The sequence below is a fragment of the Macrobrachium nipponense genome, chromosome 17 (assembly GCF_015104395.2).
Source record: "Macrobrachium nipponense isolate FS-2020 chromosome 17, ASM1510439v2, whole genome shotgun sequence".
NCBI classification, from domain to species: domain Eukaryota; kingdom Metazoa; phylum Arthropoda; class Malacostraca; order Decapoda; family Palaemonidae; genus Macrobrachium; species Macrobrachium nipponense.
In genome coordinates, this window is record NC_087210.1 from 6,318,165 (window position 1) to 6,333,714 (window position 15,550).

Sequence of the window (15,550 nt, forward strand, 5' to 3'; positions counted from 1 at the left end):
CTAGATGACAGCTAGTTCCCTGTCTCCTCCCTTCTATCACTTGGGTTTAGGATACCAACCAGTCTTAATATGTTCGGGTGTACTCAAGGATGCTAATTTTGCAGGGATTACACATCCCAAAACTTGATGTAACATTTTAATCTGCTCGCTTTCACCATCATTAAAATATAACTTTTATGTAATGGGCTTCTAACATGACCAAGTAATTTCTTGCGCGATAATCAGCTTGTCTTTCCCACTACAGGAGCGACCAAAATTCGGCCCAAGTGGACCTCAGTCGTCCACTTGTTACAACGCTCTCTTCATCAACAACGGCGCCCTGTCGGAGTGGGTAGACGGGGCGATGCCGTCTGAGCACCTGACGCGATGTATTGTTGACATTACTGTAAATAGCTTAATGCGGCGTTCCTGGAGACCCTGGACCCAACCTTTTACTTCACCTCCATTCCCGTCCCGCTTCCTTTTATTTTATTATTTTGTTTTTCAAGTCTGGGTGACCAAAACACTTAATTGTTACTAAATAGTTCACCTTTAAGTTCTTGTACGGAATTGCATTTACCGTCCGACCGCCCAAACTCCCTCTTTTCACTGTTGAATGGCCGAATGAGTTGCAGATCTTGGGTTGACAGGCTAAATTTCATGAAACAATCAGTCTACCAACGAGTGGAGAGCTTCGATAGTTCTTGATTTTCTCACCCCTTTTCTTCGTCAGCGCAGAGGCGTAGCTCTCTGAATTTGACAGAGCCTATTCACGTGCAATTGTGCACTTTAAATCACAAATGTTATCAAGTAACACGAAGTACGTGTTAGAAAGGGAGTTGGACGTTCTACCCGTTTACAGACATTACACGACACAACTTTTAACGTGACTGAGGCTGAGCTGAGGCCCTGAGGTTACGAGGTACCTCTGGGTTCTTTTACCATGGCATGACGCCCGACGTATTGTACACTACATGACGTCAGGAATAATTATAGTTAATAAAGACTTAAGAGTAAAGTTTCTATCTGGATAACATTCATAATATGAACATCATGTATAAACAGCGGGGCATGACTGCCCAGAAGCGTGACTATGTAAAAGACCCCAAGGACCTTTAAATTGAATCGTACGGCGGCCAGCTGTAACACGCTGGGTGACTTACAGTGTTGCATAAAATTTTTCGGATTTCTAATAATTATTTTAATTCTAAATTTTCTCAATCTAATTTCTCCCTTACAGCGCCACTTCCTTGATGTCCACGTAATCCAGAATTAGAACGTGCCGTAAAACGACTGCTTTGGGAAGTAAATAATATGCAAGCTTTTCTCTATAAACCTAATTGTTGTTCACTTCTGGTAAGTTGACTAATAAATTTCAGTATAATCCCGTTTATACCTTATCCTTCAGACCAGAACCACGTTTGAATTAAATGAAGTTTTGTGATCTAGATGATGAAATTTATAATTATTATATTACTCATCCTCAAAGCACAAGAACGCACATTCCCTTTTGAGGGCATTAGTTCATTAATTTAGTAAGACCTTCTTCACCCTCAAAATTCAAAAGGTGAGACGATAATGAACGCCTTTACGTAATACGTTTTAATCATATTGGAAGTCTCGAGTAATGAGGCTCGTCCTGCCTCTTGTTATATCATGAATTAATTTTAATTTTTTTTCTCTCTAATTTTCTGACGATAAAATTCGTCGAATTCTCTCAACACCTAAGCCACATTTCTTTCATCTGTCCGTAGTTGCGTTTATATAGTTTGGTATCATAATATATAAAAATGTATTCCATTATATTCACCAAAATATGTTTCACCTAGTAATTAAGCAGACCAATACAACCATCAGGTTATCACTTGATACGTTAATTCTTCAGTGAGTAGTTTGTTTGTTTGTATGGTGTTTTTACGTTGCATGGAACCAGTGGTTATTCAGCAACGGGACCAATGGCTTTACGTGACTTTCGAACCACGTCGAGAGTGAACTTCTATCACCAGAAATACACATCTCTCACACCTCAATGGAATGCCCGAGAATCGAACTCGCACCCACCTAGGTGTTCAGTGAGTAGCAGCATCCTTTTACATGGTGAAAAATTTCTTTCTATCCATTGCAAAGCTTTGTGATTTTTTCCAACCATTTGTTTTCCCTGGGTCTTACAGCCTCCTTCATTTGAAATATAGTGTTTACTTTCACTTAACATAAACCAGTGAGGCTTGGCTGTTTAATTCCTTCTATTCTTGTGGAGGATAGCTATCATCCGCACAAGTAAGCAAGTAAACACCTACAGCTAAACACAGAAAATGTTCAGTTGAAAATAATGATAGAATCGGATGTTATAAAAGTGTTCGTGCTTCCCAGCAATTCATTATGATCTTTCATATCTTTATATAAAAAGGTAATTTCATAGGTCCCTTGCTTTTCATCTCCTAATGGGCTCTCAAGGCATTCATATAAATGCTTTGATGTAAAAGCAATTCGATTCAGAATTCTTTTTGAGACTGAATTTTCTTTGTGCTTTTACGAAAGTTATAATAATTTCTAGGTCACATACCGTCTGTTTTCAGATGGGACTGTTCTATGTTATTTATATTCGAGTTATTTTAATCTTTATCACTTGCACAATTGTACTGTGCGTTCATAAACAGGCCCTGAACTTAAACAGGATTGTATCTAATGGAGAATCTATTCACCAAGTTACCAAGCTTTCATGAACTAACTGTCCCCATCGTCTGGCAGCCAGCTACTGAACGATGGGGACAGCTTGTCCTTGAAAGCTTGTTTGTCTGTATGGTATTTTTACGTTGCCTGGAACCAGCGGTTATTCAGCAACGGGACCAACGGATTTACGTGACTTCCGAACCACGTCGAGAGTGAACTTCTACCACCAGAAATACACAACTCTCAACCCTCAATGGAATGCCCGAGAATCGAACTCGCGGCCACCGAGGTGGCACGCCAACACCATACCGACCACGTCACTGAGGCGCTGCCAGCTACTGGACGATGGGGGCTGCTTGTCCTTCAAAGCTTGTAACTTTGTGGGTAAAATCTCCGTTAAATAGCATCCTTTTTGAATACTCCAGATAGGCTTCAACTCTGGTCATTCGGCCCTTCAAGATCTTAACATCTCAATCATCCCCAATACACACTTGTGCATTTCCCTATTATCTACAAGCAGGAGAAATGAAACAACTTTCTGTAAACAATAGTATATATATATACATCTATCTGTCCTCCACAAAAACATCTGTCTAGACGTACAAACCATGACTGACCCTCACCTAAGGAGGCTAATTAGTCAACGGAATACTGGAATTTAACCTTCTTTGCCAGAGTTTCTATGACTCTTGATATCACACAAGGCGAATCATGAAAGGGACAGGACTTACGACTGCATTGACATCTTCCTGTATTGAACGGTGACGTCAGTCTGAATATTATCTATCTATCTTCTTTTCTCTTTTAGTTGGGTCGTGGAAATGGCTGCTCGCTTCGAGGGGGGCCAAATTCCCGAAATTCAGGTGAAGTCTAAATTTCGGGAATTTCCTCCGACGAGAGGCAATATCCCACCTAGAAATCGTGTGATAAAAGTCCTCAAAGTGCTTCTGGCAACAGATTCAGCTTAAAGTCCCTTATTCCATTGTCTATATCATTTAGTTGGGATGGGGGAGGGGGGGGGGGGCTGGGGGCGGGGGTACTCTATCTCTTCTACATGTACAAAGGATAAATACAAAAAGAGTTCATCTAGTAATTCATATAAGTATGAAGCAGTTTTACAATTCATTTTTGTTTCTTATCAATTTATTTATTTTTTTAAACCGCACTGGTCATCTACTTATCTTTTATTATGGACTGTGATTGACCTCCCTTTAGTTTCCACTAAAGCAGCCTGGAGCTATCTCTCCCACACAAGGGGTGTGAGAGAGAGAGAGAGAGAGAGAGAGAGAGAGAGAGAGAGAGAGAGAGAGAGAGAGATGAAGATAAAAAGGAAAAGGCAAACCAGAGAACAATTATAAAGAAAAAGGAAAAAACAATAGGGTCACTAAAATCTGTCCCAAAAACATTGTAACATTTACTCTGATGATTATCTATACAATATTTACATTCACTTTACTTTTTTAAATAACACAAGACATGTTATAGGAAAGGGGGAAAATGGTACACAACTGATTTTATTTACTTTTTGGGGAACAGGGGTGGGGGGAGGGGAATGGTAGTGTTGTCAAAAAAGAAAATGTTTCAGTTTTCATGGAAATAAAAAATTACTTCCAGGGGCAAAATGTGTCACAGCGAACCATGTAGCGAGTGAATGCGGTCGGGAAGCCCCTAGACTGAGTATTTGAAAGCTAACATAAAAAAAGTTCCATAATCATTCCTTAAATTAGGTAATACGGTAAGTTTTTCGAAAATAAAATACTGAAGAGCTCAAGTAGAAAATATGGATTAACTTTATATTACAAATTACAAATGGTAAGATGCATATACAAATTTATATATATATATAATCTGTATGTGTGGGATATCAGCGTACGTGTAGACATAATGGAAAGAGACAATTTGCATCGTATAATAATAAACTTGAAATATCACAGAACTAACGAAAACGTTTAAAAGAAGTGATTAAAAAAAAAAAAACAATCAAAATGTCACACAGCAAGTACATCACAATTATTGTTAACATTTATGGGAGTCTTGCGTGTGAGATGTGCCCTCCACAGAGAGAGAGAGAGAGAGAGAGAGAGAGAGAGAGAGAGAGAGAGAGAGAGAGAGAGAGAGACATGGTAATCAAGAATTACATTATAACAAAATCAGTCAAAACTTACACTACAATCTGACTTGCAATTCAAAATTTTCTCCATTTGGTCACAAGGAAATTCCAAACAAAGACACATTAAAAAAATAATATATTGTCATAAAGTAACGATTAATAAATCAGTTTCTTAGAGAAAAAAAATATCTTAAGACGCTGAAATATGTATTTAAAAAAAACAGGTACATGTAAACTGCATAATACAACGCTACATTTCGGTACATTCTCTTTTCTATATAAGAAAAAAATACTGGGAAAAAAAATTAGATATGGTTTACAACATATGAATGTCAATAACAAACCACTGAATGTATTTATGGAGTTTAGCTTTGCCAGAAGAGCCATTTCTTGTAAATAATGGATGGAAAGGAATGAATAAATGAATAATGTATAACCATTAAACTATATTCACCGAGCCCTATGATCATTCAATACCGGAAAAGAAGGTACAGATATTACAAGAAGATATTACAAGAAATAAATCATATATTTACAGTTAAGAAACGCCGCTGGGACCATCTTAAGTACAGAAATCTCTTACTAAATGCCAGGGTTGAATAGCAGAACGCATTCTTTTCCTAGATATACTGTACCAATAGCAATAAACTACTACTTCTTGCGCCGTGAAGGGCGAATACAGTGTAACAATACTGGCAAAGAAACTTATAGCCTCTATGTACATACTACCGAAAGTCCTTTTTTTTTAATTTTAGCCAATAGTCTGCCACAGACTTACACACGTACTATTTATTTATACTTAAGTAACAAGACTCCGTAGACAATTCTACTTGGTTATTTCACAAGCACATTCACAAGATCTGTATAAAACACCACGACACAGCATCATCCAAACCCCTCTACGTAGCTGATAATAAAAGAAAAAAAAATCCTATACGAAGTGTCTTAAAATTCATTTTTTTTGTTTCTTCACGGGACTAGAACCAGTGGCGGAAAGGTAAAAGAACCTTTCCAAATAGATAACACCATTAGTCTTTTTATTTTTTTTTAGACCACTCGAGTAAGGAGTTGTCTCCTGCTAATTTTTTTTGTTTTATTTCAGCATTAACATTATCAATAACATCTCTACGGTATAACTGAAAGTTCATTGTACAAAACCACCTGTAAATGCTCCGAATTCGCCTGTCCTTCCTCGAGGGAGAGAACATCTTTTGATACTTAGGATTACATTATGTACAAGTTGGCAGCGGGAGGAAATAAATGATCATAATATTCAGGTCCACATTTACAAAAATTGAGAAAGAGCCTGCATCCACTCGCACCTATAAGTAATCGCTCATCGGCACTCTGTATTTAAATGCATTTGCTTCCGTATTCTCTGGCACGTTTCCGATTATCCAACAGGTGTCGCCATGAATGCTTACATATAAGTGCGCAAAGAAGTAACCATTTCAGACCATTTCTACAGTAGTGGGCAGGCATTGTGTTCCACTCTTACATATTATTATACATAGATTGCATTTCCTCCCATAACTATGCGTGGCATATTGCTTCTCCGTTTCCTCAACTTTTAGAAAGTGATGCTCAAAGATCAAAGACGTTTCGTGATTTTGACTTGGAAGGAGGAGGAGGAGGAGGAGGAGGAGGAGGAGGAGGAGGAGGATTATAGTAATCTCCAGATTGCTATCTGCCATGGAATAGTTATAGACGAAATACTGAGGTTACTCTGTAAAAAGATCATCGTTTCAACAGCAATGTTTCACCCTGTTCCGGTTGTTTGCATAGTCACCATATTTACTTACTTACTTTGGGGGGGAAAAGAGCCCTCCAAACCTATGCAACACAATAAATAAGACTTATTTTCGACACTGAATGACATCCGCTCATTGTTATGACCCTGGACATATATACATTACAGTATAGGTGTAGCAGCAAGTTCATCAACATATACGAAAAGTCATGGACATACGTCAATGAGTCTACGCGATGAAAACAAACACGAAGGAAACCAGTCATAATAAAATTGTCAACAATGTAAACTATTATGAACGAGCGACAGACGGTGAGAACCAGGAAGAAGAGATATTATTTTATATATTCTCTTGCCGTGACATTCGCGAATGCAGCAGAGTCCCTTCACCCGATCCAAGGAGACGAGGTGTGAGGAGAGGTAGTCTGTCAAAAGTCATTCGGGAGCATTCGACTAAATTATCTGAAAACTGATAGAATCGTATTGCTTTTTTTTCTGTTGGAAAAGAAAAGTGGGAAAGCGCAAAGGAAACTGTGTTAACAGTAAAGCTTAACCTTTAAAGCATTTAAAATATTTATGAATATTTCACATAAAGTCTATCACTTAGTGTGCTTCCTTTTTCTCATCGTGGGGGAGATTTTGCAGTTTTTGACACATCGTAACTACTCTTGAAACTGAAGGGTATTCTTGTATATACATCTCCCTGTGTTTCCCAAAAGAAAACTTGATCAGAACATTCATCTGTCTGTAAAAATTCTCACGTAAACAGTCGAGTCTCTCCTTTTGCTCTATACATTTTTACTGGCTTCTATAAAATCTCTCACTACCTATTATGCAAATGGAACGACAGAAGTTCAGTTTTTTTTTTTTATTTAAGTACCTATGAAGAAGACTGTTTCTAAGGTTCCAAAAAGTTTTTTTTAGCACTTTTTATATCACATAGACCCCAGAATTGGCACCTCGAAATCATTAGCACGCATCAGAATAATTCTTCTCTCTCGCGAAGAAAAAAAAAAAGGAAAGAACTCTCTTTAAAGTTTTGTTTGTTTGTCGCAAGTGGCATAAAACGAGGCGTCTGTGTCCTCGCAAGAGCCACAGGACACGGCGTCACTCGGGGCTCCGTCGACGGCACTCGAATCCGGAGAAGTTCCGTGAGGACCCGACTTGGAATCCCCTCCTCCTCCTCCCCCGTCGCCCACGGTTTCGACGCCCGCGGAGCGAGTGGATCCCCCGTAGACACTGGCCGCGTCCCGGCTGCACCAATAGTCGCCGTCGGAACGGGTCGAACCCCCACTGTACACCACCTGCGTTTGGTCTGTCCGTAGCAACGCGTCACTTTCGAGGGACACCTGCCGCCTCGGGCCCACGCCGCCGCCCCCGCCTCTGGAGTCTTCGAGAGCCGGCGAGCCCGGAGGGGACGCCCACCCGTAGAAATTCGGCCTGTAGTTGTGCGTTGGGATGGACGCCCCCGACGAGGGGAAGGGCGCGATGCGGGTGGCGTCGTGGCAGCAGGGGCGCGACAGCGAGTAGAGCGACCCGCCGGAGGCCTTGGCGGGCTTCGAGTGGCTGCAGCGACTGGTACGACCGCTGTTGCGGCGGCATGACGACGACGACGAGGAATTGCGGGATCCGCAAGTGTTGCAACGTCCGTGTCCGTGGGAATGGACGTGGCTGTGGGCGTGGCTGTGGTGCCCGTGGCACTGGCTGCTGTGGCTGCAGGAGTGGGAGCAACAGCGGTTGTCTTCGTCCCTGCGGAGGGCGTCTGTGAGGCCGTCGATGCTCTGGTAGGTGTTGGTCGAGCCACCATAGGGGGACCCGCCCCCCTCCAGGCTGGCGGTTCGGGAGGGCCTCGGGGAAGCTACCCGGGTGGCAGAGTAGCATGCGTAAGGTAACTGGAAAGGAGACATTTAAGATTAAGGTCAGATTGAGGTCAATTAATGGTGGAATATTGAGCAACGAACCCTCACACATTCAGAAGTGCATCTACTTCTTCGCTCATTCATCCGTTAGTTCCTAAGTCCATAAACCTTTCGTCAAGTTCATTAATGTTTACTGTTTCATCTACACTACCTTCTTTCTATTCAAATACTTCATTCATATATCTATTACTCTCTAGATAAGCTTCAAGAGACAACTTATGCGTTAGATCAAACGTCACCTTTGCATAAAGCACTATGAAGTTTAGTTCACCGCAAGTAATTCATCTAATCTCATGTGAAATTTCTATTTCTGATGAAATAACATTAATACATACATCCGGCACATCGGCATTGTCCTAAGTTAAAGTTTCGAAAACTAATAACCTAAAGTGTTGCCTCCCAGTAAATGCTACACGGTAATTAATTAGGCTAATGCATACATAGGCCTAACAGCGCCCCGTGTACTCTTCACAGGATGGGAAAACTGAAAAAAAAAAAAATTACGCTTCAGTTTCACGGAGCTCACAAAAGCCTGGCGCATTATTCTGCAGCTAATTACACAAGTTCTTCTGACAGCCATTATCACTGGCATGCACACAGTCGAGGCCTCCGATGACTTCTGATTGCATTAGAGTAAGCACGCAAGCACATCCATCCAGGATCTCGTCCTCCAAACAGTTTGGTGACCCTCGAGCCAAAGTTGCTCACCCGTCCTGATTCGATATCCGCTCATGATTCAAGGAACTTTGGAGTGGCAGCTGATATTCTGATTGCATATAGTAGTAAAATATTTACTCAAGCGCTAACCGGGCCTCTCTCTCTCTCTCTCTCTCTCTCTCTCAATGAAAGAATAAAGTTTCTCTATCTTGCATATAGAATATTTACTCAAGCGGACCTCTCTCTCTCTCTCTCTCTTAATCAAAGCATTAAGTCTCTCTCTCTCCTCTTTTCCTCTCTTAATAAAGCATTAAGTCTCTCTCTCTCTCTCTCGTTCTTCTCAATCCTTTCTCTCTCTCTCTCTCTCTCTCTCTCTCTCGTCTCTCGTGAATCAAAGCATTAGTCTCTCTCTCTTAATCAAAGCATTAAGTTTTTCTGTCTCTCTCTCCCTTAATCAAACATTAAGTCTCTCTCTCTCTTTCTCTCTTAATCAAAGCATGAAGTCTCTCTCTCTCTTTCTCTCTTAATCAAAGTATTAAGTTTCTCTCTCTCTCTCTCTCTCTCTCTCTCTTAATCAAAGCACTAAGTTAGCTTTACTGTCCACAACACACGGCTATTGCTTCATGTCGACAGTGGCTTTAGATGATGACAAATCCGACTCGATGTTTGCCGCCATGAAAGTTTTTTTCTTATATCTACAACAATCACTTTTAAATCTTATGTTACTCTAACAACAGCAGACCATTTCTACTGAGAATTATATGATGCCAAAATGACTCAAGAATATGACGCGTCATACGAACCTCCTCCAAGGTGTTAGTTCTTGAAAAATCTCTATGTCTGTGGGAGCCTGGTGGGGGCTGGGGTGGGGGAGGGGGTACCAGATCCCGTAGGGTCAGCGCTACTCCCTGGAAGAGAAAAGAAGAAGATAGAAGTTATTAAAGAAAATAATTAAAGAAAATAAAAACAAATTAGTTGGGACTACCTCGACAGTACGGCCTTCTTAGTCAGATAATGAATGTGATAATCGAATAATAAGGTTTACGCGAATCGCTTGAAGAGAGGAAGAATATGGAAGTTACTGAAGAAAATTAAAAACAGGTTACTTAGAAAAATTTGACAATAGGGCGCTTTAGTCGGGTAATTTATATAAAAATATATCGTTCTTCTAAGTAAAATTTAACGATTAAAATCTATACTAAAGCCAATTTCATCGACACTTCTCAATAGAGCTTGTGGTAAAAAAAGGCCTTAACAATAAGACATTTTCATTCAACTAATGAATATAAATATATATGAATTTTGTTTTCAGTAATTTCTACCTATTAAGACCTACATGGACGCTAAATTTATCTGCAGTCATCGCTAAAGCTTGAGGTGAAGAAAATTAAAGGTTCTAACAATACAGAATTTTTAGTCTGCTAATCTATGCAAAAACGTATGACTTGCTTCTAGTGATTTCTATCTATTATATATATATATATATATATATATATATATATATATATATATATATATATATATATGTTATGTATATGTATATATATATATATATATATATATATATATATATATATATATATATGTATGTATATATAGAGAGAATAAATTTATCTGAAGAATTAAATTTATCCTTGAACTTCTCGATAAAGGTTGTGGTCAAGAAACTTCAAGAAAGAATAGTTAGAACTATACCTTAACAATAGACACTTCCACTCCTCTAACCAATATAAAAAAAAATATTTGTTCTTATTTTCGGAATTTCAAGCAATAAAATTCTATACGGATGCTAAATTTATCTGCACTTCTCGATAAATACTGTGGTCACTACAGCATTTTTGTCAGATAATTTCTATAAAAATGTAGGTGCGCTTTTTTTATTAGACGCGTTGTCTACATAAAAAAAAAAAGCTTACCTACATTTTTATAGAAATTAGCTGACCAAAAATGCTCTATTGACCACAGTTTGCATCGAGAAGTGCAGATAAGCTTAGCGTCCGTATAGATTTTAATAGCTAGAAATTCTGAAAAAAAAAACAAGTACTTATTTTATAATAGTTAGAGGAATGGAAATATCGGCTGTTAAGGTATAGTTCTAACTAATCTTTCTTGAAGTTTCTCGACCACAACCTTTATCGAGAAGTGCAGATAAATTTAGCCATGAAAATCTATATGGAGACGCCGAATTCATCAACACTTCTCGATAAAGGTTGTGGGCTTAGTTCTCCCGGCCGGAAAATTAGATCCCTAGCTGTCAATTGTCTCCCACAAAGGAAACCAATTATCGCCCCCAAAACCAACAGATGAATGTCAGCCAGTAGTGGGTCGATTAGCCCAATTCGACGAGCGTTCTCTGGTCCTCTTTTTTTTTTTTTTCCTTTTTTTAGGCGGTTATTAGATATCTCGCCAATTCGGGGTTTCCACTGTCAGGAGGTGGATGCTTCTGTGGAGCGGCGAGTGTATATTAACTTGACACCTATGAAAATAAAATTGCGTCGTTTGTAAATTTTTTATACAATGATGTTTTCATTATTTCTTGTTTTTTTTATATTCCTGTCCGTCGATGGTTCACTTTAATAAATATTATATTATATATATATATATATCTATATCTATGTATATATATATATATATATATATATATATATATATATATATATATATATATATACACGTTTGTTTTTTCATGGAAGTGTTTGGTTGTCTGTCTGATTATATATGTATATATACATATATGTGTGTGTGCATATATATATATATATATATATATATATATATATATATATATATATTATATATATATGCACACACACATATATGTATATATACATATATAATTCAGACAGACAACCAAACACTTCCATGAAGAACAAACGTAATGAGCAGAATATGAAAGAGGGAGAAGGAATGAACCCTCTTGGTGGAAGAGGACCGACACCTTTTGGAAGAAATAATATTCACAGGACCTAAACGAAGCATAAGACAAAGGAAAATAGAAACAGCTGAAATACTATAGTAATACTATAGCAGGTTCACATCTACCGTGCATCTAATGTCTAGGCCAGTCCCTTACGACGCTTCTGATTGGTTGTTGGTAAGCCAGTCAGAGGGCTGGAAACTGTCAGTCTCTCTCGCAAGTTAACACAGTCAGGATGTATGTTCCATCTCTCCTGAGGGATACTTTTGAAAGACGTATCCCTCAGGAGAGGTGGAACATTCATCCTGTCTATATGAACACTGCTGATGTGAATCTACTATAGTAACTTCTGACCGCTGGTTACCTTATGGAGCAAATGTGGCTGCGAGGTAAAAGGATTGACGCTGTAGGGGGAGACGCCCTTGGAGGAATGGCGAGCTATGTTGTGCCCTATGGTCGTGCTGAGGGCGCCTCTGGGCGTCGACGTCAGTCTGGGGCCTCCCCCGGAGAAGGAGAGGCTCGACGACCCAAGAAGACCCGGGGAGGAAGTCTCGATGAAGAAGGGCCGTTTGGACTCCGTGATGCATTTTTCTTGAATGGGAGAGAGAGAAAAAAATTAGTAAGTATTACTGTGCAAATGTATGATTGAATGAAAATCTTGGTACATTCTAAATAAGTGGTTCTTAACCTGGGGGGGGGGGGGGGGCGGGGGGGGGGGGGGGGGGTGGCGAGGCCTAGGGAACAATAAAAGATTTCTCTAATTATATTTGTTATTCTCATAAGAAGAATGAGGGAATAATACTTAGTTATGAAAAAAGGCAAAAGTATCGCCTTATAACGTTACTTTCCTAGAGTCTACTACTCTAATTAGGCTCGTTGGGCTGACCATGTTTTGTAATTATTGACCTCCCCTTCCCTATCCCTTGAAACCTCTTCTCTTTCTCCTTTTTTTATATTCCTTTAAATCTGAAAATCTGAGAGGGAATTTTACTCATACATGTAAAGGGGGGGTGGAAGGAAGGAACAACTCTTAGAGGGGGCGTGGTCATAAAATGGTTAAGAACCACTTTCTAAATTAATATAAATGAATCATCGTGGGAATCTAAGATTAAAAATGAAATTCATGGCGCAGTTCGAGCATAATATACTAGGTTTGATTTGATTTTTGATTTATATAGATTTTTGGCATTACGCCAAGCACTGGGCAACTCAGGCCATTCAGCGCCGAAACGGAAATGGACAGTAAAAGGTTATAGAGGTGTTGCAAAGGTGTAACAGAAGGAAAACCTCAAAGCACTTGCACTATGAAATAATTGTTAGGAGAGGGTGGAGAGTGACATTGAACATAAAATATGAACGGAGTTACAGTAACAGGAATGAAAGTAGTTGCAGCTAGGGGCCGAAGGGACGCTGCAAAGAACCTTAAGTAATGTCTACATTGCACCGAGTGAGGTGAACTGACGGCACTACTAAGAGAGAAATCAGAAGCTAATTATGTCGGGTCTTATTATATGGAGGAATTATATGGCTACATTTAACTCAATATGCCAGGTTGATATTTAAATATTTTTTCTTGAATGAGAGACGGAAGATGAATATATTGAGCATTATCATACAATCTATGATTGACTGTCAGAATCATGGCAGATTCCAATCAGCACTTTTTAATATTACGAGAGAATGCAAATGATGATGCTAACTGTGTCAGGTCTTATTATATGAAGGAATTACACGGCTATATGTTTACTGAACATGCCAGGTTGGTATTCTGGTGTAGTCTTCATAACCGTTATGAAAGCAAAGGTTTATTCTCCATGTGATGCGTGATGCTATATATTACCAAAAATAATTAAATAAAGCCAAAGCCTGTTTTATATTTTGAAAATGAAATGACGTAACGAATTCAACCAGTCTACAGATTTTGGCTACAATTCATAAGATATAATTAGAGTATAGGTCCACTATGATTCTATTTCAAAACTGTCTGCACTAAGATGTTGTGCTTCGTTAAAGGTACAAAAAAAAAAAAAGGGGGGGGGGGGGGGGTGATGAGCTAAAAAAAAATAAATAAATAAAAAATAAATGCAGAAATAAGATGCTATTACGTCAGTCTGATATGGAGGAATTATATGGTTATAAATTTACCTATTATGCCAGATTGATTTCCAAGTATAGTTTTAATATCTCTTATCAGAATACCAATGTTATTATTTATACAGTGCAAGATGCTCTTGATTACGTAGATAATTAAATAAAACCTGAATTCAATGCGTGTTTTCAGTAAATAATAGCGAAATGCATTTCATGACTATGTAGTTTTTGGCTACAGTTGATAAGCTACCTCTCTAAGATTGATAAGCTATCTCTCCTCCAAGACAAGTCCACTGTGATTCAATTTACAAGTAATAGGACTATCAATATTATTATTATTATTATTCAGTAGATGAAACCTCTTCATATGGAACAAGCCGACCAAAGGGGCCATCGACTAGAAATTGAAGCTTCCAAAGAATATTATGGTGTTCATTAGGAAGAAGTAAGAGGAGGTAAAGGGAAATACAGAAAGAAGAGATAATAAAGTGATTCGTTTCATTGAACGCACAAAAAAAAAAGGGGGGGGGGGGTGTGGTGTGCTCAACAACCAAAAAAATATTTGATAGAGACAAATACCGTAAGGACGTATTGATAGCTCGCTGTCAATACGCAAACGAGAGGTGCAAACAATTGAGCTGACAACAAACTGGCCTACTCCCAATTCCTTGTCCATAAGTTATTTATTTTTTTTTTTTTTAAATTCAACATTGACCTGAAGACAGGGAGCATATACTGATGAGGGCTTTGGAAGCCGATGAGTTTGCCTCACGTACGAAACAAACAAAACACAGGAAATGTATTAACAATATAAAATTGGCTGGAGCAACCCATATCTCATATTTTGAGGATTGCATTTTACGTTCTATGTCAAATAAAAATTTAATCTGATATTTCAGAAAGAGATGTAACTTTCCTTGTGATATGCTTTAGCTGAAAATAACCATGGCATCCGACAAGGCCCCCCCTTTCCACGCAAAAAAAAAGAAAAAAAGAAAAAATCGAAAAGTAAATTCAAGATGTTTTCATAACAAACGTCAAAGACAACCTTACTTAAAGAGCAAATGCTACACAGAGTAGAATAGAACAGAATATAGAATTTAGGCCAAAGACCAAGCGCGTGGAACTAGAGGTCATTCAGCGCTCGAAGGGAAACTGAGAGTTAAGGTCTGAAAGGCGAAACAGGAGGAAAACCTCGCAGTTGCACTATGAGACAATTGTTAGAGAGGGTGGAAGGTCAGATGGAAGATAGAGAATATGAAAGGAGGTACAGTATAAGGAAAGAAAGAGGTTGCAGCTAGGGGCCGAAGGGACGCTGCAAAGACCCTTCAGTGATGCCTACAGCGCACCAAGTGAGGTGCACTGACTGTACGACCCTCCTTTTGGGGCGAAATCTGAACACATTTACTCAGGTATTTAACAACACACCCAAACTGACTAGCATTTGTTAGTCGTTG

General features: G+C 38.9%; 1 protein-coding gene across 1 annotated transcript in view; it reads right to left on the minus strand.

Moving 5' to 3' along the window:
• Nucleotides 1-3,184: 3,184 nt before the first annotated feature.
• LOC135196484 (roundabout homolog 1-like) overlaps nucleotides 3,185-15,550 on the minus strand; it is a 695,873-nt gene continuing 683,507 nt past the window's right edge. The window contains 3 exon segments of the mRNA XM_064223337.1: nucleotides 3,185-8,401; nucleotides 9,889-9,993; nucleotides 12,367-12,593. Coding sequence (XP_064079407.1) covers nucleotides 7,541-8,401; nucleotides 9,889-9,993; nucleotides 12,367-12,593 — 1,193 coding nt within the window. The 3' untranslated portion in view covers nucleotides 3,185-7,540.